This window comes from Calonectris borealis, chromosome 2 (assembly GCF_964195595.1).
Source record: "Calonectris borealis chromosome 2, bCalBor7.hap1.2, whole genome shotgun sequence".
In the NCBI taxonomy this organism is placed as follows: Eukaryota; Metazoa; Chordata; class Aves; order Procellariiformes; family Procellariidae; genus Calonectris; species Calonectris borealis.
The window spans coordinates 47,475,038-47,500,415 of NC_134313.1; the positions used below are offsets into that span (position 1 = coordinate 47,475,038).

The 25,378-nt window shown below is 36.3% G+C and overlaps 1 protein-coding gene across 1 annotated transcript in view; it reads left to right on the forward strand.

Annotated features, from left to right (window-relative positions):
- The window catches only part of PRKDC (protein kinase, DNA-activated, catalytic subunit), an 84,941-nt gene that overhangs the window by 27,983 nt on the left and 31,580 nt on the right, over positions 1 to 25,378 (forward strand). The window contains 29 exon segments of the mRNA XM_075141895.1: positions 658 to 884; positions 1,505 to 1,713; positions 1,853 to 1,985; positions 3,048 to 3,206; positions 3,525 to 3,728; positions 5,830 to 6,015; positions 6,957 to 7,061; positions 8,027 to 8,194; positions 8,515 to 8,642; positions 9,591 to 9,798; positions 10,895 to 11,073; positions 12,161 to 12,329; positions 12,882 to 12,947; positions 13,373 to 13,445; positions 13,665 to 13,813; positions 14,997 to 15,134; positions 15,333 to 15,452; positions 16,407 to 16,550; positions 16,781 to 16,932; positions 17,526 to 17,657; positions 18,096 to 18,207; positions 19,699 to 19,823; positions 19,917 to 20,066; positions 20,495 to 20,668; positions 21,562 to 21,660; positions 22,318 to 22,528; positions 23,097 to 23,286; positions 23,653 to 23,868; positions 25,189 to 25,301. Of these exon segments, the coding sequence (XP_074997996.1) occupies positions 658 to 884; positions 1,505 to 1,713; positions 1,853 to 1,985; positions 3,048 to 3,206; positions 3,525 to 3,728; positions 5,830 to 6,015; positions 6,957 to 7,061; positions 8,027 to 8,194; positions 8,515 to 8,642; positions 9,591 to 9,798; positions 10,895 to 11,073; positions 12,161 to 12,329; positions 12,882 to 12,947; positions 13,373 to 13,445; positions 13,665 to 13,813; positions 14,997 to 15,134; positions 15,333 to 15,452; positions 16,407 to 16,550; positions 16,781 to 16,932; positions 17,526 to 17,657; positions 18,096 to 18,207; positions 19,699 to 19,823; positions 19,917 to 20,066; positions 20,495 to 20,668; positions 21,562 to 21,660; positions 22,318 to 22,528; positions 23,097 to 23,286; positions 23,653 to 23,868; positions 25,189 to 25,301 (4,439 nt within the window).

Sequence of the window (25,378 nt, forward strand, 5' to 3'; positions counted from 1 at the left end):
TTACTTGCTCTTTATTAATGTCTGGAGGGAGCTACCAGAAAGCAATGATTGAAGTCCCCTTTTCACTGCAAACCCTCTATGTATTACCTTTCTTCAGTTCCTAATGCTTCAACTGCATCGGGTCCAGAAGCCTTGTATTTGAATTTTGATCATGTGCATAGTAATACCTTGTGTAGCCATTGTGCCTCTATTAAAAAGTTTTTATTATTCACGCAGCTCTAAACAAAATGCTTTTTATTACTGACAGTACAGTTGCATAGTTACTTCATATATGAAGTCTTGTACAAGTTCTAGGTAGTCTGTCCGTGTTCTCTCTGTCTTGGTGTAAAGCAATACTGTAAGATCATTGTTAGATGCAGTTAGCATAGGGCCAAATAATTCAAAACTAGGGATTTAAAATTTTCATCCTTTTTATTACACATGCTTTAATCACTATCATTAATAAGAGCTTACAATGATCAATAAGTAAAAAGCTACCCTTCACTGCCCAGAATGTTAGTATTTGGAACTGGCATATGTCTTTCAGAAAATACTGGTGTGTCATATGATGGTTTTCTGTTTATCATCTCAGTACAACTGTTTTCTTCCCAATACAAAATAATATATTTAAAAGTTGAGAGCTGCTGTATCATTTCAACTTAGTATGATTCTTCTTAGGTGTAAGTGAAAGATCCTCATTCTTGGAGGCTGTGCAGTTCTTCCTTGAAACTATTGCTTTGCATGATATCCGCGCAGCAGAGCAGTGCTTTGATTGCAGTTCAAAAGGCAGCATGTTCAGTCCACAAGAGAGAGACATGTATAATTACAGCAAGTGTACCATTATAGTCCGAATCATGGAGTTTGTCACCATGATCCTGGAAACGTGCCAGCAGGATTTCTGGAAGGTAGGCACTGGAATCTGTAGTGGATAAAAGATAGAAAATTTGTATGTAGTATTTCATGCGTGACTCCTGATGGCCTTAAAGATGTGGAGGTGATAGCTGCTTAAAAGGCAGAAAGGAGATTGTGGCAATTCTTTCTTTAATTCAGTATAGATATTCAGGTCTCTCCATTTCGGCTTTGATGCCGAAGTATAGTACTTATGAATCTCTTACGAAATTTACACCACCAGATTTACTTCTGAGACTGTGACTGTCTCTTGTTTTAAGTAAATACCTAATAATGTGCACAGAGATGTACATCTGGATTTCAAGGTGATTACAGGTGTGTATAATCAAGACTGAAACAGGCCTATGTGGACATAAAAGATCTTATGTGCCATTTGTTGGGATAGCATATATCCTATGTATATTTTTATAGATACTTAATTTCTGTGTATTAGCACTATTGATTGAAAGTCAGACATTTCATAGAGAAAGAGAATGTCACTTAGTGAGGATAGTTACTGTTCTATGTTTTGTTTCATTTTAGATATAAGGACTAATGATAAGTTAGGAAGAATAAAATAGGGAAATCTAAATGGATTTTTAAAAAAAGCTTTTATTTAATGTTTTGTTCTTTCTAGCTACTTGAGAAGGAGTTGCTTAATGCAAGGCTTATAGAGCTTCTGGTGATGACGGTGTGTGATCCATCACATGTAGGCTTTAACACTGCTGATGTGCAAGTCATGAAAAATCTCCCAGATATCTCAGTAAGACTCATGAAAGCTTTGATGAAATCTCCCTATGAGGAATCTTTGAAACTGTGCATAAAAAAAAGAATCACACCACAGAGGTAAGTAGGGACTTTCTGGTAAGCATGAATCCAGAACAAATGCCACTCACTATGAGAAATGGAAAGTAAATAATGTCGTGTACGGTTGCACGTGGAGCTTCCCACTAATGTAATGTTACTGCTTCTCTTTTCTCATTAGCCTTGAGGACCTTTGTTCTGTTGATCTGTTTAATTCAGATGCACGTTTTGATCAAGTCAGGTTTAGTGCTGTCCTTTCTGCCTGCAAGCAACTCCAGAGATCTGGCCTGCTGCATTCTGTTCTTCACAATCAGGTAATTGTTTATCCAGAAAATAATGGTGAATATTTTTATACAGTAAAGAGCTTTTCCTGTGTAAAAGGCCTGGATGAAAACAGAGAACAGATCAGATGAAGAAGTTGTGTAAAATGACGTCAACAATGAAGAGCTAGTTTGAATAGGATCAGAAATAAACGTTTTATGTTTATTCTACAAATCTGAGTAGCACAATACTGAGGTTTGAACGATCTTCATAATTATGTCTTTCTCCAATTTCCAGGACCTGGAGGCAACCAGAATCTACGTAAAACTTCCTTTTAGTGAGCTTCACAAGACTGAAAGCTCAAAAAATCAGGATTTACTATCTTATGAAGGAGGCATTTTTCAACAATTTTTAAACGGAGAATATTCGAAGTGATGAGGGAAATTAGAAAAGGAATACATTCTGGCTGAGCAGAAGCAATGTAGTGGGTTGCAGGAAAACAGGATAGAGAACAGTTGGGGAGTAAGGGTCTAGGCTATATTACTCAAAAGAATTCTTTCTGCTAAGTTTCTGATTGTAGTCAATCTATTTTACTTTGGGCAATTGAAGGAAAACAAGCTATGCAACAGCAACAAGGACTGAGAGAATTTGTCTACCGGTGAGCAAGGCTATATTTAGCAAGTAGCAAAATATTTAATTTCTGTAGGGTGTTTGCCATATATCCTCTAAGTCTAAACAAAAGCTAGAGCGTGATTGTAGGATGGGGATATTCAAGAAGCTGCATGGTTTACCTTTTGTGGCCCCCCATTCTAAGCTGTTCATTTTATTTCTGTAGTGGTGTTATCTGAAAAAAATCTGGAGGAGGATCAGAATCTTTTGAAGATGTTCAAATGACTATTAGTTTTTTCTGAACTTTGTACACAACAGGGTTGTCTTGTCAAAAATCTTGTTCCTCAGTTAGAAAGGTGTCTTGTCATGGTATATTTGCATCGCTTTATAAGAAAGTGACCTAGAGTTCCAGTGTTTTCATCAGCTATACGGCTAATGGATTGGAAGGCCTTTATGTTATTTTTTTCAGCTTATAATAATTGTCTCTTGTTTGTTTATTTCCATAGGATGAAGGGCTACATTTCTCAGTTGGCTCTAAGCTTCTTTCAGTTGTTTATAAAGGTATTGCACCTGGGGGTGAAAGGATGTCTCTTCCATCGTTAGACATCAGCAGTAAGCGATTAGCTGATAGACTCCTGCAGCTCGCCTTTGCTATTGATGACCAGGTAGGATGCGGTTCTCCAGTTTTAATACTGAATCATTGTTTAATACTTATCATCAATAGTCTTCTACCCATATTTTGGGTAGATGAGTCTGATGTTTTATTCATAATCCTACAGAAAAACTGTAAGGATTCTTTGGTTTAATTGAGTGACAACTGTAGATAACAAGCATTTCAGTATTCTGTTTGTGCTTTATTTTTGTGCTTTCTGGTAACATAAAAGAGTTTGGGATGGAAGCTTTAAAACACTCGTGCTTTTTTAAGAAATGAGTGAACTTAATGTGCTTGAGATAACTCTGTCTCTATACCTTAATTTTCACAGTGTGAGGAGCTAGTAAGTCTGCTGTTGAACACAGGGGTGTTATCTGTGCCATTATCAGGAGCATCCCAGAAGAACCTGATCAATTTCTCTCATGGACAGTATTTCTACAGCCTGTTCTCAGAAACCATCAATCAACAGCTGCTGAAAAACCTGGATGTGATCATAGTCCAGCTTATGGAATCATCTGTCAGCAATCCCCAAATGGTATTAGACGACTACTTTAAAAGGACAAAGTCAGATGGGAATGTTAGAAGTAACACTTTTTTTGTTGTTATAGGTAGATGTAACTGAGTGTGTGGTGGGGAAAAAGTGCATTTGGTTGCACTTCGGACAGCATTGCATTGATAGGTTTTTTTATTTTTTTCGTCATGGCCTACTGGTGCCAACTGGCACTACCTTCATGATCTCTGGCAACCTGACATTACTTAGGGTATCTGTCATCTTATGTCAAACTGAGTGGAAAGTGCTTACCTATCACCTATCCTGAAATCTATGAATTTCAGGATTTTTTTGCATAGTACTTCAGATCAAGAATGTCCTTTCAAAGCAAGTTTGATTGTTCCCATTTACTGTGCTTTGATTTTAACTGTAGAGTGGTCCCAAGCATGCAGACTGGATTTATTTTGGATAAAACTAAACTGGAAAATGAACTCCAACCACTGACGGGCATTTAGTCCTCAGGACTAGACTAGATCTAGAACAAAGTATTAAATAGAGAGACAAACACGTACACACACACCACCCCCCATGACCTCAGCGCCACTTGTTTTGCTCAACAGATTTTCTCCTGTTGGTCCACGCTACTTACTAATGTAGAGCTCACCTTCAGGTTCACGAAGGAAACGTGTTATAATTGAGAAACCTTCTTTCAATGCTTCTGGCAAACAGAAGGGTCAGAAAGAAAGATCAAAAGTCCACTTTCCCTTTTGCTTAAGATGATGCTCAGGAAAGTAGATCATCCTTTTGAAAATAATTGGATCTTTTTTTATCCAAGCTGTTATGCTTAAAGGTGTTGCTTCCAAGTAATATTTTAAAACTGGTAGCATAATTTTTTGTGATACCAGAAATTGTTTAATTTGATTGTAGGGAGATGCGTATATGTTTCCAAAGGCTGGTTCTTGTCATGGCTTTGTAGTGTTTCCTGTGCAGAGCATGCCACAATAGATTTACTTTTAAGAGTCTTTCTGATAAATGATAGGCCAGTAGTTTACACTGGCTACATGTAGCAATAGTGTTAAAAGTCTTGATTAATTTAATTAAGGTAAATAGCCAAATTGGGTCAAAGATGTCTGCTATCTGCTCTTCTTCTTTGCCTGACTTTTAAAAAAAATATTATGGATTACAACTGATAAGATATCTCTTCTTTAGTTTTATGCATTTGTGACATATGGGAAGAAAAAAGAAGGTTTATTTTACTGTACCCATCCACATCTGGTGAAATCACAAGATTGATAACATTAATCCAGTTTATTAGGTGGTTGCCAACTGTTCAAGAGGAGAATGAAGAATTCAGGTTTGGAAGTCAGTGACCATTAGTTTAGTCAGGTCTTTCTTAGACTGTGAAGACAAGAGATTGAGACATACTTAGTTCATATCTGGTATGCTGTGGTTTATGTTTCTTTTCAAAATGTATGCAAATAAGTTAGCATATGTGCTATTTCTCCTATTTCTCAGCCTCACACTAGCTAAAATTTTCAAGTATTGATCTGTAGAGTCATTCTGCATTATCATTTATTTCTCCATATTCACACAAAAGGTATGGGAAGGAATTGCTGGCGTTGTACTCTGAATGAAACGAGTAAATTTGATCGAAGTCTCTTTTTTGAAAAGTGTGTGCTTTTAATTTCCTGCAGAGAGACTTCTCCTGTATCCTTTTGAGATTTAAATTGAGCATTGCTATGTGATGCAATAAATTAAACTTAAGTTTGCTGATATGTCAGGGTAGGATTTTCAAATTTCCTTAATTAGGCATTTACTCTCCATTAAATTCAGTTATATTTAAGGATGTAGGATAGAATTAAGATCTTCGAATTTTAGATCCTAATCTTAGCTTTCCGACAGAGTCAAAGAAGAGAAAGGTGTTTCTAATTTAGGTGCTTTTAGGACAGATAGTAAGTCAGACAGAAAGAGCCTAAGTTGAAGGGATTTTCTTCTTTTTCTTTTAACAACAAACTTTTAAACTTTCAGTCAGGTGTTCTGTTCTCCTGAATCTGTGATGCTCTTTTATGATTGCCCATACCAATGAAGAGATTCTATCATCCTTTCATTTGGGATGCAAGAATCTACCTGTTGCTTTTTCTTCCAGGTTGGTAGCATTTTGAATGGCATGTTAGATCAGAGTTTTAGGGAGCGTACCCTACGCAAGCAGCAGGGGGTGAAACTGGTCACAGCTGTATTAAGAAACTGGAAGAAACTTGACAGCTGGTGGGCCAAAGGTTCAGCTCCCGAGAGCAAAATGGCAGTCTTGACCCTGCTGGCAAAAGTTCTGCAGGTATGCGTTGCTTTATAAAATCCAGGTAACTTTTCTAATTCTGTAGGAATAGTATCTTGTTTTGAAGAAATGCTGTTTCATTCTGATGTTTTATGTTTGGAAAAAAAGTTGGAGAATATTACAACCTGATTTTTTTTTTCATTTGCAAAGTACAAAAAATATTTGGGCAGGCAGAAATTACTAGATTTTGCTCTTCTCACCTCCCCCCCACACACACAGTTTTTTTTAAACTCCTGTCATGTTTCAGCTGCCTCTTTTCCTTCTGGAGAATTGGTACAAGTGCAGAGAGTAAACTTTGAAGCTGAGCAGCCTCTGATAACATTCTTTGTCATGTTGGCATCCAGAATGTCACAATGGAGTTCTACCCATATCAACAGACTGCAGAAAGATCTTTATTTCAAAGACCTTTAATTTCTGTTACATTGGCATTTTGGTCTTTTTTTTCTTTCTCTATTTGAAAACATAGTTTATCTACTTAGCCCTATTGGGGTTTTTTAGGAACTTGTAAAAGTAGCTGTACACAAATGTACACAAAGATCACGTATTGAGAAATTTTTTTTCTTTTTTATAATTAATTATTTTAAACTTGAATTGTTTTAAAGGTATGTGTTAGGACACAGAATGTGGGCTGTATTGCTGTATTAGCTGGCAGTGAAGTGGCCAGCAGGAAATCTGGCTTTGAGAGGGAGCTTAATATTTTTTTGAACTGGAAAATATCCAACATTATGATTTTATTTGTATTGTGTAGGAGCTTTTCGAATTCTTTTTGATAGTCCTTTTAAAATCAAAATCACTCTGTATGTGCTTTCTATTAATTAAGTGTATTTTTGGAAATAGACAATTCTATAGCTCATGGGTTTATTATTGTTCATTAATACAATGATCTCTTTGACTAGTTAAAAAAAAAAATCCTAACTTTTTTGGTTTTTCTGTCATTCCAGATAGACTCTTCAGTTTCTTTCAATACCAATCATGAAGCATTTACAGCAGTTTTTAATACCTATACCAGTCTACTTACTGATCAGAATTTAGGCTTAAATCTTAAGGTAAATTGCACACTTCAGTGGCTTCGCTGGCCTCCCCAGATTAGAATGTTAGTCGTTCATGAAATTCCCTGTCATTGGGCTTAAATTTTACCTTAGTTTGCACAGTAACTTGGGCATTGCTTCCATTTTTTATTCTCTTGTTCAACATCCTAAAAATAGTAAATTGTCCTTTTTGTTCTTTGGACAGAAGGCAGTATCACAGATGTTGTGTTTTGATTTTAGGTGCTCCTTCTTTTCTTGCCCTACTGAAAGGCATGTACTCTTTAGGAAAAAACTTACTGTCAGTTGCAAATAGTTTAGAACTCTAAAGTGTTCATTTGAGAAGTGACAGTTAATAAGGCTTTTAGCCTGGCATTTCTTACATGTCCAACTACAAACGTCTGCCATGATTTTAATGTCCATATCTGCAAGTGTGAGACCAGTACTAATGGATTAACTGCTATATGTGGCTTGGTCAGGAGAGGGAGATAAAGCACTGCATACTGAAAGTGGAAGTTATAAAAGGTGCTGGGGCGTAACGTTTGGACTAGAAGATTAAAAATTTTCTGCTTATGAAACAGCTTTGCATAGTTGCTGCTCTGTCAGTCTACCTTTAGCTAGACAGTTTTGTACCTTCCTGTGCATTCAAAACAAAGTTTGGGATCTTGGTTTAGCTGCCAGGTGGTGCATTGAATCAGTCACTTGTGTGATACTGGATGCTTGCTTAAAAGAACAATGAGGTCTTATTCATAGCCATGTCAGCCATGAGATATTAATTAGCTTTTAACTCCCACTCAGCAATGACCAAAGCTTGTTTTCTGAGCTAGCACCTGAAAGATGAGCAGCTACATAACATATCCTTATCAGTACACTGAGCCATTGAATCAGTAAGCACAGCCACTGCTGATTATTTTGCAGTCCTATTCAGTTTGCTTCATAGTTAGAGAAAAATTTTTTTAGAATGAAACTGCATTTCTTTTCTTCAGGGCCAAGCAGTGATAATTCTTCCGTTCTTCACTAATTTGACTGGAGAAAAACTTTATGACCTTAAGAATGCTCTTGATCAACTTGTAGCTTTCAATTTTCCCATGAGGTCAGATGAGTTTCCCAAAGGAACCTTGAAGCACAATAACTATGTAGACTGCACTAAAAAGGTCAGTATTTTAAATGAATGCGTGATTAGAAGCCTAAGTGAACTATGTCTAGAAACAATGTTTCACAAAATTTCACAATGTTTCACTGTGAATTAAAGAGAGATACCTTCAGTTTGTGTAAGGAAATCAGCTTTTCTGTTTCTGAGTTATGTCTTTATCCAGAAGTTTAACTTAGAGATACACATTAAATTACACATGTTAAATACACGTATCCTTCTGAGCATCTGCTTCTGATCAGTATTGAAAAATAATTACACAATTAGATGGAATTGATTTGATCCAGTGTGGCTCCTTATTTTATGCATTACTTCTTTTTTCAGTTTTTAGATGCATTAGAATTGTCTCAGAGTCCAATGTTGTTGCAGTTGATGACAGAAGTCCTCTGTAGGGACCACAAACATTTCATGGAGGACTTATTTCAAGCCAGCTTCAAAAGAATTTCCAGAAGGTGAGTTTGGTCTATTGGATTTTGCTCTTGTTCTCATTGAATTTTTGCTGAAGCAAATGTGCTTCCTCTATTATGTTTTCTTTGTAATAGTGGCACCAACTTCCAGATAACACTTCCAATGCCTGGGCAAATTTTTAAAAGCCTTCTGTAAATTAGCATGTTCCGGCAGAATTCAGTTGAAGATAGTAATTGTGTGTGATACCTATATTTGCTATCCCTGTATAACCACATGGTCACTTAAGTTGATAGCACTTAAACTGACTGTGAATTACTTTGTTCAACCCCTTTCAAAACACAACAGCACATTTATTTAATTGAATGTTTCCAGAGTGGTAAATTGTAGACACAAACATGCTTCTGTCCACAGAAGAGGTCTTCAGTCTCTTCCAAACCAAACATTCCATTTCATGCTGGTCTATTAAGTAGTGACTATTTTGGAGCATGTAGTTTCCTGGAACTAAGATACTTACTTACTAGAAGTAATTTATCTTATGCCCTAATCCCATTTCTGAAGTTTTAGCTTTTATAAAATTATTCAGAACAACAGTTCATCTAGTAGTGGAATACTTGATAGGCCACAGAAGGACCTGATAACAGTGAAGTCTCCTCCTTTTTTGACTTGTTTGCCCCCATCCTTCACATGTAGCAGATAAATTTTTTTTTTAGGTTGTTCAGTGAAAAGGGACTGAGAAAGCTAATGATTGCTTTTGGATTAAACTAACAAAGATATACAAACAAGTTTACCATCTGTTGCAGAGTAAGAAGCTGAGATTTTCTTTGGAGAGCTCCACAATAAGTGGTGATTCAGCCTGATCTTGCATGTCTTGTAGGATGATAACCCAAGAGGGTACGAACGCAGACAATAAAAATCTTACATGTCAGGGGGTTTTGAAACATAAATGGAATCTGATAAAAGAGTTTTCATCTTGAGATTTCCATCTTGTTTAGGAGCACCACTGACAAACAAGTGATACTGTTGGACACTGTTCACAAAATGTTCCAGAGTGAAGACCTCCTTTCAAATACTACCCGTCAAGCATTTATGGATCGCTCTCTCCTCACTCTCTTGTGGCACTGCAGCTTGGATGCACTGAGAGAATTCTTTGGCAAGATTATAGTACAGGCTATGGATGCACTTAATTCCAGGTTTACAAAGGTATGAATTACTTTGTTTTAGGATTGGGGAAGGTCTAATAAAATGCTGGTGTTTGTATGTACATTTTGCTTAACTTTGAGCAAGACACTAATTGAAACCATTTGCTTTCCGGTTTTCTGTATCTTGAAGCAGAAGTTTGTGCCAATTACATAGTTTGGTTATTAGTGAGAAACTTTTCTTTATTTCCCAACACACTGTTGCTTTGAAGTTAATGTCTGTTTGCATATCTACTGTGTATAAAAATTGAAGTTGGAATGTTATCTATATATATCTACAGGGGTCTGAAGTTCTTTCAAAAGCAGAAACACATTCTAACTTTGAAATATAAAAGCTGTATAAAATTGTAGCCTGTTACTACGTTGTAAGAGAGGTATTCAACCTCTGTAATGAAAACTCTTAAATTAGCTGCCTTACTTTTAGAGAAAGAAACACATCTTCTAATCATTGCAAAGATCCTTCAGCAAGTGATTAGGAGCACAGATCTTCCTTTGTCTATTTACAGCCTATCCTCCAATTTAGAGTATAGTTTCATGCATTGATTTTGTTGTCAGTGGAGGTCTCTGATCTTGCTGTAGTTCTTCACTCCCATGGTTTTGCTGATGCAGCTGTTTAAAGGCAACAGGACAAACAAGATGCTGAAATGATTCAACTTTAGTAATAGTTACTAAAAAAAAATGCTAAACCCAAGACTGATGGAGAGTCACTCCCACCATGTTTCTGTTGCTGTAAACATTGGCACCAAAGTGAGGTGCATAAAGAAACTCATGAATAATACCCAGTATGGTGACAGGTATGTATGTACCTGAGCTGTTGCTTGGTATTCTGCTTATTTTACTCCAATATCACTACAATGATTTGGGCCAATTGTAGTTAAGACAGCTCACCTGATAAAGAGCAGGTCAACATAGTTTTAATAACTGTATTACAAAGGAACTCAGAATCTGTCAGTCTTCTATTATCATGAGCTCTTTTCTCTGTTTTAGAAGGTAAATGTAAGCTGAAGGCTGTTTAGTAGAAACTAGAGTAACTGTGGAGCTACTTAGAAAGGGCAGGATCCAGGAAATCTCTTTCTAAGGCTTTGCTTATTTGTTTCCAGTCCAATGAATATACTTTTGATACACAAGTCACCAAGAAAATGGGGTATTACAAGCTGCTAGAAGTGATGTATGTTCGTCTTTCAAAAGAGGATGTTTACTCCAAGGACTCTAAAATTAACCAAGCTTACCGTGGCTCCATGAGTGTAGAAGGAAATGAACTTACCAAGACTCTAATAAAGTAAGACTGTTATTTCTTTTATTTCCTTTTAATTTCTAATTAGGTTTTGGGCAGATACACTTTCTAAGTATGCCATGTAAAGCAGGAGATTGATTTGTTCAAGGGTAAATGTAATCTGTGATGTAGCTTTTGATTTTTAAATGGAATACACAATACTGAATTTCCATTGATAGAATGCTTTCTAGCATAGACTACAATCCTATGTCAGGATAACTTTTGCCTCCTGTTTTTGCCATTTTTTTTCTATTTGTTAGGCTTGTGCTTTTATTTTTGCTTTTCAGTATGATTCTTGGCTTTTAATTTGTGTTTTCACAATTTGAGTTTCAGTATCCTTACACTTTTATGTAGAGTATGGTTCTGTGTTGTAAGATAGGTATTTGTATGATTGATGAGAAGATGGGATGGATTTTCATTTACGTTTCATAATATAGCAGCACATCCAGTAGGTGTAATTTGGTTTAATCACCACTGCAGAGGGGGACAGGAGATTAACACTGAATATCTATGCTAATCAATATTATTTAGTTTGTTTAATATGCTGAAAAAAAAATAAGATGCCTGAATTGCTGTTCATTTTTTTGTTTTGTTTTGATTTTATTTTACAATACTTTGTCCTATGAAGACTTTAAAGAATTTCTTGGCTGTGATTTGCAGAAGATCTATAAATGGCTATGGGTGTATGACCTATAAAAATTGCATCTAAACTGGTTTTCTCTGGCTAATCTATAGCATAGCTTAGCATGCCTGTCCATTCATAATTTCTTGGAAAAGGACCATGAGCGAGATTTATGCATGTGTTGGAACCTATCTCTGTCTTATCTGAAAATGGCCTATCATTGTATTCCTGACATTAAGGACTGCTGTGTAAATACTTGGGGAAGTTGGCTTTGTCATTGCTGAATGGTTCCATTTTAGCGCAATATACCTGCGGAGAACTTGAACAAGTCTCAGGTGGTTTAATGCTGATACTGCTATAATAATAAAGATCTCTTGAAATTCTGTTATTTGCTGGTCTTTGATTGAGGCTTTCCTCTGCTTCTTAAAAAAAGACTTCTTATGGTGTTTTCTTGCCTGTTTGTATTTTAAGGTCATGCTATGATGCATTTACAGAAAACATGGCAGGAGAGAGTCAACTGTTGGAGAAGAGGAGGCAGTATCACTGTGCAGCATATAATTGTGCTATTGCTGTTATCAGTTGTGTCTTCACTGAAAGTAAATTTTATCAAGGCTTTCTTTTTACAGAAAAATTGGAAAAGGTGAGAAGCTGTTGTTGCTGTTAGAAGGCTTCCAGAGCATGAGACACAAAGTGATTTTACCTGATTGTAATAAATCCAAGAATCAAACCTGAATGACATGCAATTATATTAACAAACTACACAGTGAGGCAATAGAAGGAGTCGTAGCTGACTTTCGTGCATCCTTCATGCAATTTGAATTGCTGATGAAGGTTTTACCGTCTGTTTGGGAATGAGTGAAGTAGTGATACATTTACCCTGTTTTCCCTCCACTCTCAATCAGTTTTCTAAAATATGAGAAAAAAAATCTATTGTTTAAGTTTTCCAGTGCTTGGAATATACTTGAATAAGAGATACCCTCTTTACAGAGCACATTGGCTGTGCTCTGAATTCTTGAATAGTTGAATAGCAAAATTTTCTTAAAAGTATTGATCTAGAAGAGAAAATACGCCATATTTTCTATATTGTATGTTGATCTGTTGTTTTATAAGAAGAAATAAAATACATTCAGAGAAATTGTTATTGTGTGCATCATTATAATTTTGATTTTTCCAAACATGCCTCGGTTTGCAGAACTTGCTGATTTTTGAAAATTTGATAGACCTGAAGCGTCAGTATACATTTCCTGTGGAAATTGAGGTGAGTGGAATTTCTGGGCTTTAGTGTTCCTAAGTAAAAAATTAATATGGCTTTAACAGTGTAGTCATGTAGACCAGGTCAATTCTCAGATACAGAGAAAGAGGATTCTGTAATGAATAAAAAATTGAGTACTCCTCTAATGTTTTAAAATACATTTTTCTCTGGAGAGAAATCCAGACTTGAAATTTAGAACACACCTGCAGTGCACGTAACTTTAATATACTTTTTAGCACACTCATTCCGGTAATGAACAGCTGTAGGAATAAGTAATTTAGCTGTAACTATAATCATTTACAACATGGGATTTGCATTCATGTTAAATGGGTTTGGTCATTTTTTTGGCAGTTCTGTAAATAAATAATTGTAAATAAACTGTAAATAAAAAAAAATTAATTAATTTTCAAACTTTATTTCTTGCTGTTTAGGTGCCTCTGGAAAGGAAGAAGCAGTACATTGCAATTAGAAAGGAGGCCAGGGATGCAGGGAATAGCAATCAGGGTATGAAAGTCATTCATGACTGTGAAAAAAATGCCTTCCTACCTTTCATACAGTGTTCATTGATGTGTTGCTAATGGGCTTCTACAGTAGCAGGAACAAAAAGCATTCAATGTACTTCATCTAACAACCAATTCCCACCCACCCTCAAGTTTTAGTGGCTAATAAAGACTTGTTTCTTGCAATTACTTTGATTAATGGTCTATTCTTTTTCCTATTTAGATGAACCCAAGTATTTAGCTTCTGCATCATACATGATGGATAGCAGTTTGAGTGAGGAAATGAGTCAATTTGATTTTTCTACTGGAGTCCAAGCTTTTTCTTATAGCTCCCAAGATGTTACAGCTAGCAGCGCTCGTTTCAGGAGAAAGGTAATTTAGTGACTTACGTGCTGTGAGGAAGAATGCTTTCTAGCAATTGCATACGTTTATTGGAGTTGAGAAAGAGAAATTTCCAGTCTCCTATATTTGTTCTGCTTGACTGAGAATGGATTCCTCCAGAAGATGAGGGAGGGGAATTGAGCTGTATTCTGTCAGTCATTTTTCTTCTTCCCTCTCTCCACTGTCTACAGCTGGAGAAAAGCAATGCCCTACTTTGGGTTTCTAAAGTTGAGTAATGTGAGTGAAGGCCAGTGTGAGTTGTAAAAAGGTGGTTTGTGACTTTGTGTGCACTCAGAAGTATCCTGTGATGGTTGTGTTTTGCTGTTAGGCACCTGGTTTCCTCATTTGCCTCTTCTTTTAGTCTTTTAAGGCCCTTGACCAAGCTGGTTATATCAAATGCATGGAATAAATTATCAAACATTTTATTTAACTGTTGCTCTTGGAAGAACAGCATTTAATATCTTCCAAGACTTGAAGTTGTGTTTCTTCTGCAGTCAAGAGATGTCTTATCAACAGTAATACTGATAAGATAGATATTTGCTATAAAACAGAAAGAAAAGGTGTAAAAGTATCATAGACACTGAAGACAAAATCTGTCAAAATAACTGTTAACATTGATAAAGATAAACTGTTTCCATGTTTTGGAGCAAGGAGGTGTTTTAGCTGCAGTGAAGTTAACTGGAAACTTACTTTCTACAGATAGAAATGTTGTAATTTCTAACTATAAACAGTTTTCTTTTGTGATTTATTCTGAGTAGCAAAAGAGAGCTGCTGTAGTTGCCAGTCAGTGTGAAACAACACATCCATAAAAACAGGGCTTTCCCCCTGTGGAAGGTGTTAACATGTTCTTTCAGCTATGAAATGAAATAATTTCTGTGAGGTTCAGCTAACTCTTCCTGCTTCCAGCGGTTGCCACACCTATCCTGGCAGGTGGGAAAGTCAGAGTAACATGAAGTTGCCATCTGTTGGCACAGAAAGTAAAAGATGTGCACAGCTGGTACATATAGTTGGGAGGTGTCTGTCTGAACCACACACTTGATGTATTCCCTGTTGTGCACACTGAGCGTATAGTCAAATCTGTAAACACAGATAAGGTCAGAATGACTCGTGGCATTATCATGATTTAAAAGAAAATGCGATGTTATTATCAATCATAGCAACACTTTTTTTTCAGGAGCCCACAGAATACAAGGTTTTAAATGATGAAATGGAACTGGAAATGGATGAACTCAACCAACATGAATGTATGGCTTCTATGACCACTCTGATTAAACATATGCAAAGGCACCAGATCACACCCAAAGTGGAGGAGGCCAGTATTAACCAAAAAGTTGGCATTTTTCACTAATTATACCAAGAAAAGGGAGTCATGATTGAATCCCTTCATTTATTATTTTCATGGCTATATTGTAATGAGACCTGTGTGGCTCAAGCTGGGGGCTTTTTGGCTTGGTAAGCCTGTTTGGTCCAAGAAGTGAGCTGATTTTTGCTCATCTCTTTTAAATTTCAGGGGACAGTTCCAGTAGATCTTCCTCTTTGGATGAAATTTCTGCATGGCAAATTAGGAAACCCATCAGTACCGCTAAATATTCGCCTCTTCATAGCAAAACTTATTGTTAATACTGAGGATGTGAGTATTTTTTTTGTCATATTTTTTCTGTTAACATAACAGGTTGTATTATAATATCAACTGTGTAACCCTAATGGGGTAAAATATTTCATCAGCTGAGACTTCTGGGGCATTCAAATTGAGTAGTTTGCCACGATAAAAGAGAGCGCATTCATAGCCCAAAATTCCAGATAGTGTCAGTATTTTGAATGTAATATAAATACCTTCTCTCCCAAACTCTATTTCTATAAGTAGAGGGTGTCCACAATATGTGTCTTCTGTAAACTGTAAGTAATTGCTTCATTGATGCTGGGCAAGAGGTATGGCTGATTATGTTTGCCATCTTTGAAGGAGCAAATATAATGGTTTTTTAATGGTCACAGATGAGTCTTATGGAAACCCTTAGAGCTAAATGGTGTTCTGGTTGCAGAAAGATATTGAGATAGCTAATGTGTCTTTGCCTGAGAAGAAACGTTTTCTAATTCTCATCCCTGGGTAAAACATTCTCATCTTATTTCATACAGTGATTTTGAAGTATAATGTTTCTGTCTGAAATATTCCAAATCCAAAATACAAAAAGGCTGAATTTCAGAGTTAATTCAAGAAGCTTTAACACCCACATAATGCTATTTTCTTAGTAAAGCTGTCTGAAAGGGAAGGGTAGATGAATGGCATACTCTTTCAAATCCTTTAGGGACAGGTTTTCCACATGAAAGCCGTATAATGTGGGCCCTAGTGAAATAATTAACTTTATGTGAATACTTGGTTAAAGGTTTCGAAGCAGAAGTGGGGAATGTAGTTATGGATACTTTCTATTCTGAAGTTATTTTAAATTTTTTGTGGTTGTTGCTTCAGAGGTTAAGCAAAGTGTTAAGAGGTTGATTTAGCAGTCTTACCTGTAATGATTATTGAACATCAGATTATTGAATAGTTGGATAATTTGTACTTAATTGCTGATTCTCCTGTTTTCCATAGGTTTTCCGACCTTATGCAAAGCAGTGGCTTGGCCCATTGCTGCAGCTTGTTGTTTCTGGGAATAATGGAGGTGAGGGGATTCATTACATGGTAGTGGAAATAGTTGTTACTATCCTTTCCTGGACAAGTGTAACCACTCCCAAAGTAAGGAAATATGAAATTCATTTTTATTATTATTGTGACTATTTGGTAAGGAATGAGTGAGTTTATTATTATGCACTTATAATAATTTTCTACATTTTCTACATTTACGTTTTCTACATTCTTTTAGATATTAACTTCAAAAATAGCTTATTTGCTTGCTTGCTTTCGTAAAACAATATATGTCTTCATGTTGGAGTCACTATGTTTATTTTTGCTCCTATTCTTTGTAGGGGAATATTAAGGATGAGATTTTAGCTAACAGATTGCTTGAATTCTTGATGAAGAATGCCTTTCACCAAAAAAGAGCTGTGTTCAGACACAATTTGGAAATCATAAAGACAGTTATAGAGTGTTGGAAGAACTTTCTCTCCATACCTTACAGGTAAGCATTTAGACAATTGCTTTCTTTTATCAATACTTTGAGAATATAAGAGAACATTATCAAAGGAGATGAAAAGTTAAATTCAGCTGCAATAGTAAACTTTTTGTCCCTAGAGTTGACAGTAGAACTTCAGAACTGAACTATCCAAAGGTTGTCATTTAATTTGCAAAACAACAGGGAGAGAGACAGGGAAAACATTTAGAGGATTACAACAGCAACAACAAAAGCAGGAGTAATCTCTGCAAAGACTTATGTTTTATTTGAAATTTTGGGTATTATCACTGAGTATTGGTGCACTCTTAGTAAGACTTCTGTGATCTGCTGAGCTCCTGAACTTGTTGCAGAGAACTTGTGTGGGCTTACAATCTTTTTTTTGTTTTTTGCAAAGACTTTTTCTTTGAAGCTAAATACTTCTTTCTGAATATATGCTTTCTACTGGTTTTGGTGGAAATGTATATGCGTATATACATACTTTCTGCTGGTTTTGGTGGGGTTGTATGTATGTCTGTATATACACAGAGAAGGAGTGATTTATGGTGTGTATATTTTGGGTTTTTCATGTGCATCACTACTTTTATGTTTTTATCCAACAGTTTCATATTTGAAAAGTTTTCTAGTGGAGATCCTGATACAAAGGACAACTCAGTGGGAATTCAGCTGCTGGGAATTGTTCTTGCTAACAATTTACCTCCCTTTGACCCAAAGTGTGAAATAGATCGTGTCAGGTGAGAAATGCAGCTTTTTGGAGAACGATTTTCATAAAAGCTTTACACAAAGAGAGCACGTCTAACTTGTCAGCATAAAGTTTGGGAGCTGGATGGCTCGTTTATCAGAATTGTTTGTCCCATCATCCCTTTGCTATTGTCTGTCAGATGTAATGCTTTTCTAGCTGCAAACTGCAGACCACATTTATTTCGGAAAATACCTAGAAGAGTGTAAGCTTTTTTGCAGTGGGCCCCAGGGTTGCAGTTTCATGGGAATTAACAGTCAGGAATTGCCAAAGCAGGGATTTGAGACGCTGCAGGTGGAAATCCATGTTGTGCTGTATTCAGCTCTTTTAAAAGCAGTCACTGTTCCCCTAGGCAGCTCAGGTGAGTTTTTTGTTTCAGTTTAAAATTGGATGCTGGAGTAGTGGCTTACAGCAGGTCTGCCTTTTGTGTTAGGTATTTTCAGGCTTTGACCAGCAACATGGGCTTATTAAAGTATAAAGAAGTTTATGCAGCTGCAGCAGAAGTGTTGGGACTTGCTCTTCGATACATTGCTGAGAGAGAAAATGTAAGTGAACTGCATTGTGTGTTTGACCATTCCTGACTTAATTTTATGTACATCTTTTATGTGACTACTCAATTCAGCTCCAAAAATGAATGAATTTAAAACTCAACAGTCTTTGTCCAACAGATCGAGTTAAAGGTTTAAACTATTAACTCAAGAGGAAAAGAATTTGAGAGCAGACTAAGTGCAGAGTTTTTGCCCTGCTGTTTTGGAGCTGACAGTGAATGGTCTCTTTCTGAGGCTTTGTTCAGCTTTTACCAACCAGCAGCACTGGCATGGTACGTTTAAAGTTTTTTTGTTTTTTTGGTTTTTTTTTCTTTTTTTTAAGAAAAACTAAATAAAAGTGCAAGTTGGGAGGTTTGGGACTACCTTTTGAATAGCTGTATCTGAGGATGTTTAATAACTTGTAAGTTTTGATGTAAAATTTAAAGGTATTGTATTTAATTTTGAATCCAGTTATTTTGAAGGTAGTGGATAAGGTGAATGTAAAACTGTTACTCACCAAATCCTACAGTACTAGAACTAGGAGATAGTGCTTGATGATCACAGAAATCAGTTTGAGACAGATGCTAGAAGTACTTCTTTACACAACAGTTAGTGAGCTGCTGGAATTTGTTGCCAGAAGAGGTTCTAGAGGTAAGTAGCATCAGCAGGTTCAAAGAGAAATTAGGCAAATTCATGCACAAAAAGAAAAAAAAAACAATAGACAACAAAGTACACTCTAAGAGCCCTAATCTAATGATAGCTGCATGTTGGGTTGTATGAGAGAAAAGGAGGACAAAATGCAGCCAGGCTCATGTGCTGCCCCTAAATATCATTCTGCAGCTGCTATTGGACACAAAAATACCAAGATATTGGCTAGGTGGATTAATAGTCTGACCTTGTAGGTTATTCTTACTTCTCTCCCTACTATTCTTTCTTCTTTCCCCACTTAATTGCGTTCTGGTTGTTCTTTCACAGTTTGTAGAGCATATTTCATAAATTGAATTCCTGCAGTCTTCTCTTTCAGTCTTCGAAGTTCCATTATAACCAGTATTTTGAATAAATGAGCAAAGATGGTGCAAATATTTTATCCTATACAAAGCTTATTTTTTTTTGTAATTACGTGACAAAAATAATGACGTATTATTTTTCACCTTTTCACTAAAAATATCTATTTTTTTACATTTGTTAATTGGAAATCTGCCATACCAAATGAGAAGCTACTTATTATTTATGTAAGCATACTAAGCAACTTGCATTTCAAAATTAAGGCGTTGGTTCCAAACCAATCCAAGGGAACTCACAAATGTTTTGTTTAAGCAGGCAATCATGTGTTTCAACCAGGCATAGCTGTACAGCAGCCATGAAGCACCATAAATGTCAAGATGAGGTGGGTGGATCTTATCTAGCAGAATGCACTAGAATCAAACAGTACAGCAGCAGAACTATGTGTCATTAAGGTGGTTATGAGTTTCATGGCTATGCTTGTCTTACTGTCTTTCTCATTTTCAGGTACTTGAAGATCCAGTTTATGATTGTGTCATAAGACAATTAAAACATCATCAGAACACCCAACAGGATAAGTTTATTCAATGCTTGAATAAAGTTGTTAAGAATTTTCCACCTCTTGCTGACAGGTATGTCATGATTTACATGGTATGTTCATTGTAGATCTAGAGGAATAATAGAAAATAACTTGCTTTTCTTTGTGGACTTCTGGTTATGTTAAGGTTTATGAACGCAGTATTTTTTTTGATACCCAAACTTCATGGTGTGATGAAAACATACTGTCTGGAAATAATAATGTGCCAGGCGGAAGAAATACCTGATCTCCACTTGCAGTTAAAGAGTAAAGATTTTATCCAGATCATGAATCACAGGTGAGTGGTCACGTGATTACAAATGTGGATGCATAGTCTAAACTTCTTGATAACATTTTCTGTGCTGGCCACAACGTTTTTACATTCAGAAGCATTTATAATTCATGTTCACTTTTTGGTCACTGCTCTCCTAATTTGAACTAATGGAATCTGGGAGTTAAGTATTAAGATGGTTAGCTGACTGTAAAAAATAAACAAAAAACCCTAAATAGCGGTAAGGTGAAACACCACTGGGATGTGAATTTCTGTAGTATGTATTAGTTTAGTTATATTCTTACTCTTAGGTTGAACTCAAAAGTATTTACATAAAACCCTTTATGAAAAAAACCCAAATATTATTGCTAAAACCTAAATTGATCTTCTCATTCTGTGTGTAGCAGTGAAGAGAAGAGCAGTGTAACTATTCTTTTTTTTTCCGCTCTTTTTAGGGATGATGAAAGGCAAAGGGTTTGTTTGGATATAGTGTACAAGATGCTGTCTAAACTAAAACCACTAGAACTTAAAGAACTTCTTCCTGGAGTGACAGGGTTCATTTCTCACCCTTCTGTAATATGTCGACAGCGCATGTATGATATTCTGATGTGGATTTATGATAATTACAGGTGTGTATTCTCTGCAGATGTTGTCTTTCAGTGGTTTGTTACAGGCAGAGTGAAAGTGCTTGTAACATTGTCTTCCAACTTCATGTCCCTCGGTGCGGGATTTTCCCAGTTCTCAGAAGAACATAGCCTGTGATTTGCCTAAGTAGCTCTGGCCGTTGGTGGCAATTTTATCACTTCCACTGAGGGACAAAGACCTAGACCTGAACTTTAGCCCAGAATTAGGATGTTGCATCACCACGGCATGATGGCATAAGAGGTCTTAGCTCTGATGCTCCCACTTTTTTTCTTGTTGCCGGAATTTGTAATTAGTAAGAATTGTACGCTAGAAAGATTTGCTTGTAGGTAGAAAGTGTATTAAGGCACTGTGGCATGATCTGGATCACTTCAATCTGGTAGTATAAAGATGTTCTTTCTGTTTGACCCCTTAGAGTAGGGAACGGGCATGTACTCAGTTTGACAAGCGGGTTGCTGTTGAATCACCTAACTTAGTTGGATTCTATTATATGCTATTTCCCAAGATAACTTCATAATTTGAATAGATAATAATTGTGAAGAAGTAGTACAGGCAATTTTTACTCCAGTGTCACTTGGGAAAAGCTAATTCTCTGCCTTTTTCTCAGTTTTAACCTTGCAAACTCAGAATTACTTCTGTTTGGCCTTTATAATAAATACCTAACATGCATTATTCAGCTTTCTGATTTTTACTTTTCTAAGTAGTGGAGAGACAAGACATTTTTGGCAATGAAGACCTCATATCATGAAAAAAAATGCAGTGTTGTCATGCCAAGTTGAGATTTTTATGTTCCTCCTTTTCTCCCGCCATCCTCATCCTCTTATTTTACTATGGATTGTTTGAGAGAAGTCATTAAGAGACATTTTTCTCCTAACATCAGTGATCCAGAAAGCCAAGCAGATGGTGATTCTCAGGAAATACTCAAACTGGCAAAAGAAATCCTGCTTCAAGGACTGATTGATGAGAATGCCGAACTGCAGTGAGTACACAGTGTTGTGATGACTGACTGCCGTAGCGAATCCCTAAATTGCTCCATTTATCACAGAAGAGTTGATCCTTAGAGGTTTTTTAGGTATTTTGATATCAAAGAGTAACAGTGAGATAACATTATTTCCTTTTCTTCCAATAAGTTAATTTACAAAATTGTGTCCCATAGTGTTACACCAAATTAAAGTGAAGCACAGAGCTTTTGAACAAACTTCTGAGCCATGGAGAAGTTGTTTCAGTATGTTAGACCTAATTCTGCATTAATGTTTTGGAGTTTTTTAACAAGGCAGCCTTCTCTACACACAGACACACAAAAATAGATTCAAGGGTGTTGGATTTTTTTAATTTTTTGGTGAAGCAGAAGGTAGAATAGGAGATCTCTGTGCTTATCCATCCCTAGCAATTCTCAAGAGGAAAACAACTTAATGGAAATAATTTTTTCAGAGTAAACCTTTAATATCAGTCGAATCGTACAGAGTATGGTAGATGAATGAGGAATTTGGTATAATTCAATGGAAGATCCATGGCATGAAAAGGTTAATTGAAGGTGTTATAATCTTATTGTGTTTTTTTTCAATTTACTTTTTTCTTAGTGTTGTGTTTTCTGTTTGCAGATAACCAAGAATAACTTTATTCCTTGCCTTTACAGATTAATTGTTAGGAATTTTTGGAGTGACGAGACAAGGTTACCTGCAAATATTCTCGATCGCATGCTGGCATTGTTAAATTCTTTATATTCGCCCAAGATTGAAACACAGTACTTGAGTCTAATCACAAATTTTCTGCTTGAAATGACTAGCAAGAGCCCGGATTATTCCAGAAAAATATTTGAGCATCCACTGTCTGAATGCAAATTTCAGGTGAATTGTAATGTGTTACCCTGTGTGCAACCATGTGACAAATTCCATGCCTTAATGTAGTTACCACTTGGACAAGAATGGCATAGTGAAGGAGATTTTTGAAAGTGTGTTTTGTACACCTTAATTAACAGCTGCAACAGTCATGGGTTATGCACAGTATCAGAAGTTTGATGATTTTGTGGGGGCAGTAATTTTACTTCCTTTTCAAAAAAGAAATATTTAATTAAAATAATTATATATGCCAAGTATAGCTGATGGGTAGAGTGATGAAATACTTAAAAAAGAGGGTAGTGAAGAGAAGCACCACAATGTGCAGAAAAAGTGTGAAGAAACAGGAATGCTAGTACAAGAGCTGTAAATCAGTCCTCAGCTGACCAGTCCAAATTAGTGAGCTTTTTTGGTGAACTATGCAGAACTTTTATCTGTTCGATTTTTTTATAGTCAAGTTCTGCCACTGTACCTGGGATGATGTTTTAAATTCTGTACTTTAATTTCTGCTGTCTCGTCTTAAGGAAGGCAAAAAGCCTCCATTCTTATTATTCTTATTAGAATCTTTTTGGGTTCCTAGGACTTTGTAATTGATTCCAGCTGGCGTTATCAAAGTACCATGCTCACACCTATGTTTGTGGAGACTCAAACTTCTCAGAGTATCCACAGGAATTTATCACAAGAAAGATCCCTTTCTGCTTCTGGGTCAGTCGGTGGTCGAGTGAGGGCTACCCAACAGCAATATGAATTTACACCTACACAGCATGTCAGTAAGTCCAGACCAGTGTCTTCTGAAATTTTCTTGTTAGCTATAGGAGTATCATTCTTTTCACTCCTGTTGCTTATGAATTTTTAATGTAAAAGTGTAAATGCATTTAACATTTTGTTTTCAAGGCCTTTTTTTTTTTTGCGTTATGAGAAAAACCATTCATTCACATTTTTATTAGTCTCATATATATTTTATGTTCTGCCTAATGTGAAGGAAGTTTGTTTCTTACCTAACAGCTTGAAATCTGTTCTGCCCATAAACACTGGGAATTATATTTTTGGGGGAGGAAAATGACCTGCTTCATAGATGTTTTCACCTGGTTTATATTGGGATGTGTTACAGCTTTTTTACTTTTTTTTTTTAACAGGTGGTAGAAGTTCTTTTAATTGGCTAACTGGAAGCAGCATTGACACATTAGCAGAGTATACAGTTCCTTCATCTTCTGAATCCGTGTCTTCATCCATGCTGTTAGTTAACAAACGGAATGAAAAATTTAAACAAGCAACCTTTAAACCAGTGGGGCCGGATTTCGGGAAGAAAAGGTTGGGTTTACCTGGAGATGAGGTGGACAGCAAAATTAAAGGTCTGTAAGGCTTATGATGTGATTTCTGTATAAATACTACATTTTTATAGACCATCTTTGTCATTTATTTGGCTGGCAGTCCATTATCTTTGACACATTCTAATTGAGGTTCAACTTCTTGAGAGATTTTGTTTCCAGGAACATGTGATAATACATAACGTGTGGCAAAAAGCTAGAATTGTGCTAGGAATTGCAAAACTATATGTTGCTAGACGAAAGAACTGACTGGATAAGAAACCAGCCAGTGTGATCTTTGTATTCCTACCTTTCCCTAAGATGATCGTAGCATGGATGTCAGACAGGTCCGTCCCTTCAGTTTTAAATTTAACTGCTTATCTCTCTAAAGAAGAGATCTCTTTAAACGTATTTTTTCCAAACCATTTCAGCTGTGCTGACACGATCTGCAACAGATTGCAATCTGGCCTTAGAACTACCTGATATTTTCTGAGAATGTTCCTTCATCCACCCAGTCATTAGCTGAAAAATTATCAGTACTGTTCTGGAATGGCTTAGGCTCCTTCTCCCCATTTCCTTCCCATTTCACCCTTGCCTACCTTGTCATTAAAATTTTGACTGGAAGGATGAGAGTAGGGGTTCAGGCAGGGAGCTATAAAGGTTGACGATTTCAATAGCTGAGAGGTGTTTCAGGGCAGTTTTGAATGGACCATGCTGAACTTCAGAAAGAGTTCAGTCTACCTTCCAGTTAGTCTCTGGACTTCTGCCAGGAAAATACCAGTTATAGTGGTATGTTTTTGTTTGCTCACTCTTCTTTCCTAGGAAATGGACTGAAGTGAACAGTCTGTAAAGTGGCCTTTCCCCATGACTGTCCTGAGCAGAGTTGATCCAGTGACAGTTCTGTAACAGTAACTTAAAAAATATAGTACTGTATTATTATTACCCAATCTTTGAATATATTTAGCACCTCTTTTATGCATGGAGCTATATACTTTATGGAATATGGTGCAAATGCCATACTTGCCTTTGAGAGCTTAAAATAAATCTGTCATATGGAGCAAATTTTTTCATTAATTTTAGTGCCTTTCCCAGTACAATAGTTTGACCCTTATACCTCATCCATGTGCTTAAAGTTTTTATATAAATGCTTATTACCTCTTCTCCTAAGAACAACTGAATTTGTTTTAATTTGCTATCTTGTTGAAAGGCCTTGCGTTGAGTTGTTGGATATGAAACTTAGGAGACTAGCTGGTAAACTAGTAAATACAAAGATGATGTTTGTTATAAATTATATGATGATCTTGCCTTAAATCTAAAGTTTGCTTGAGAAAGGAAAAGCTGTGAACATGATCGTGTGTTCCCTAGGTATAGAAGAACGAGCAGAAATTCTAAGACTGCGGAGGCGTTTCTTGAAGGACCAAGAGAAACTCAGCTTGATTTATGCTAGAAAAGGTGTGGCTGAGCAGAAAAGAGAAAAGGTTTGTCAATCCAAATAAGTTTAAAACCTTCCGTCCCAATGCCATTTGCAGTCTTGTACTTCATCTCTAGAAATAAC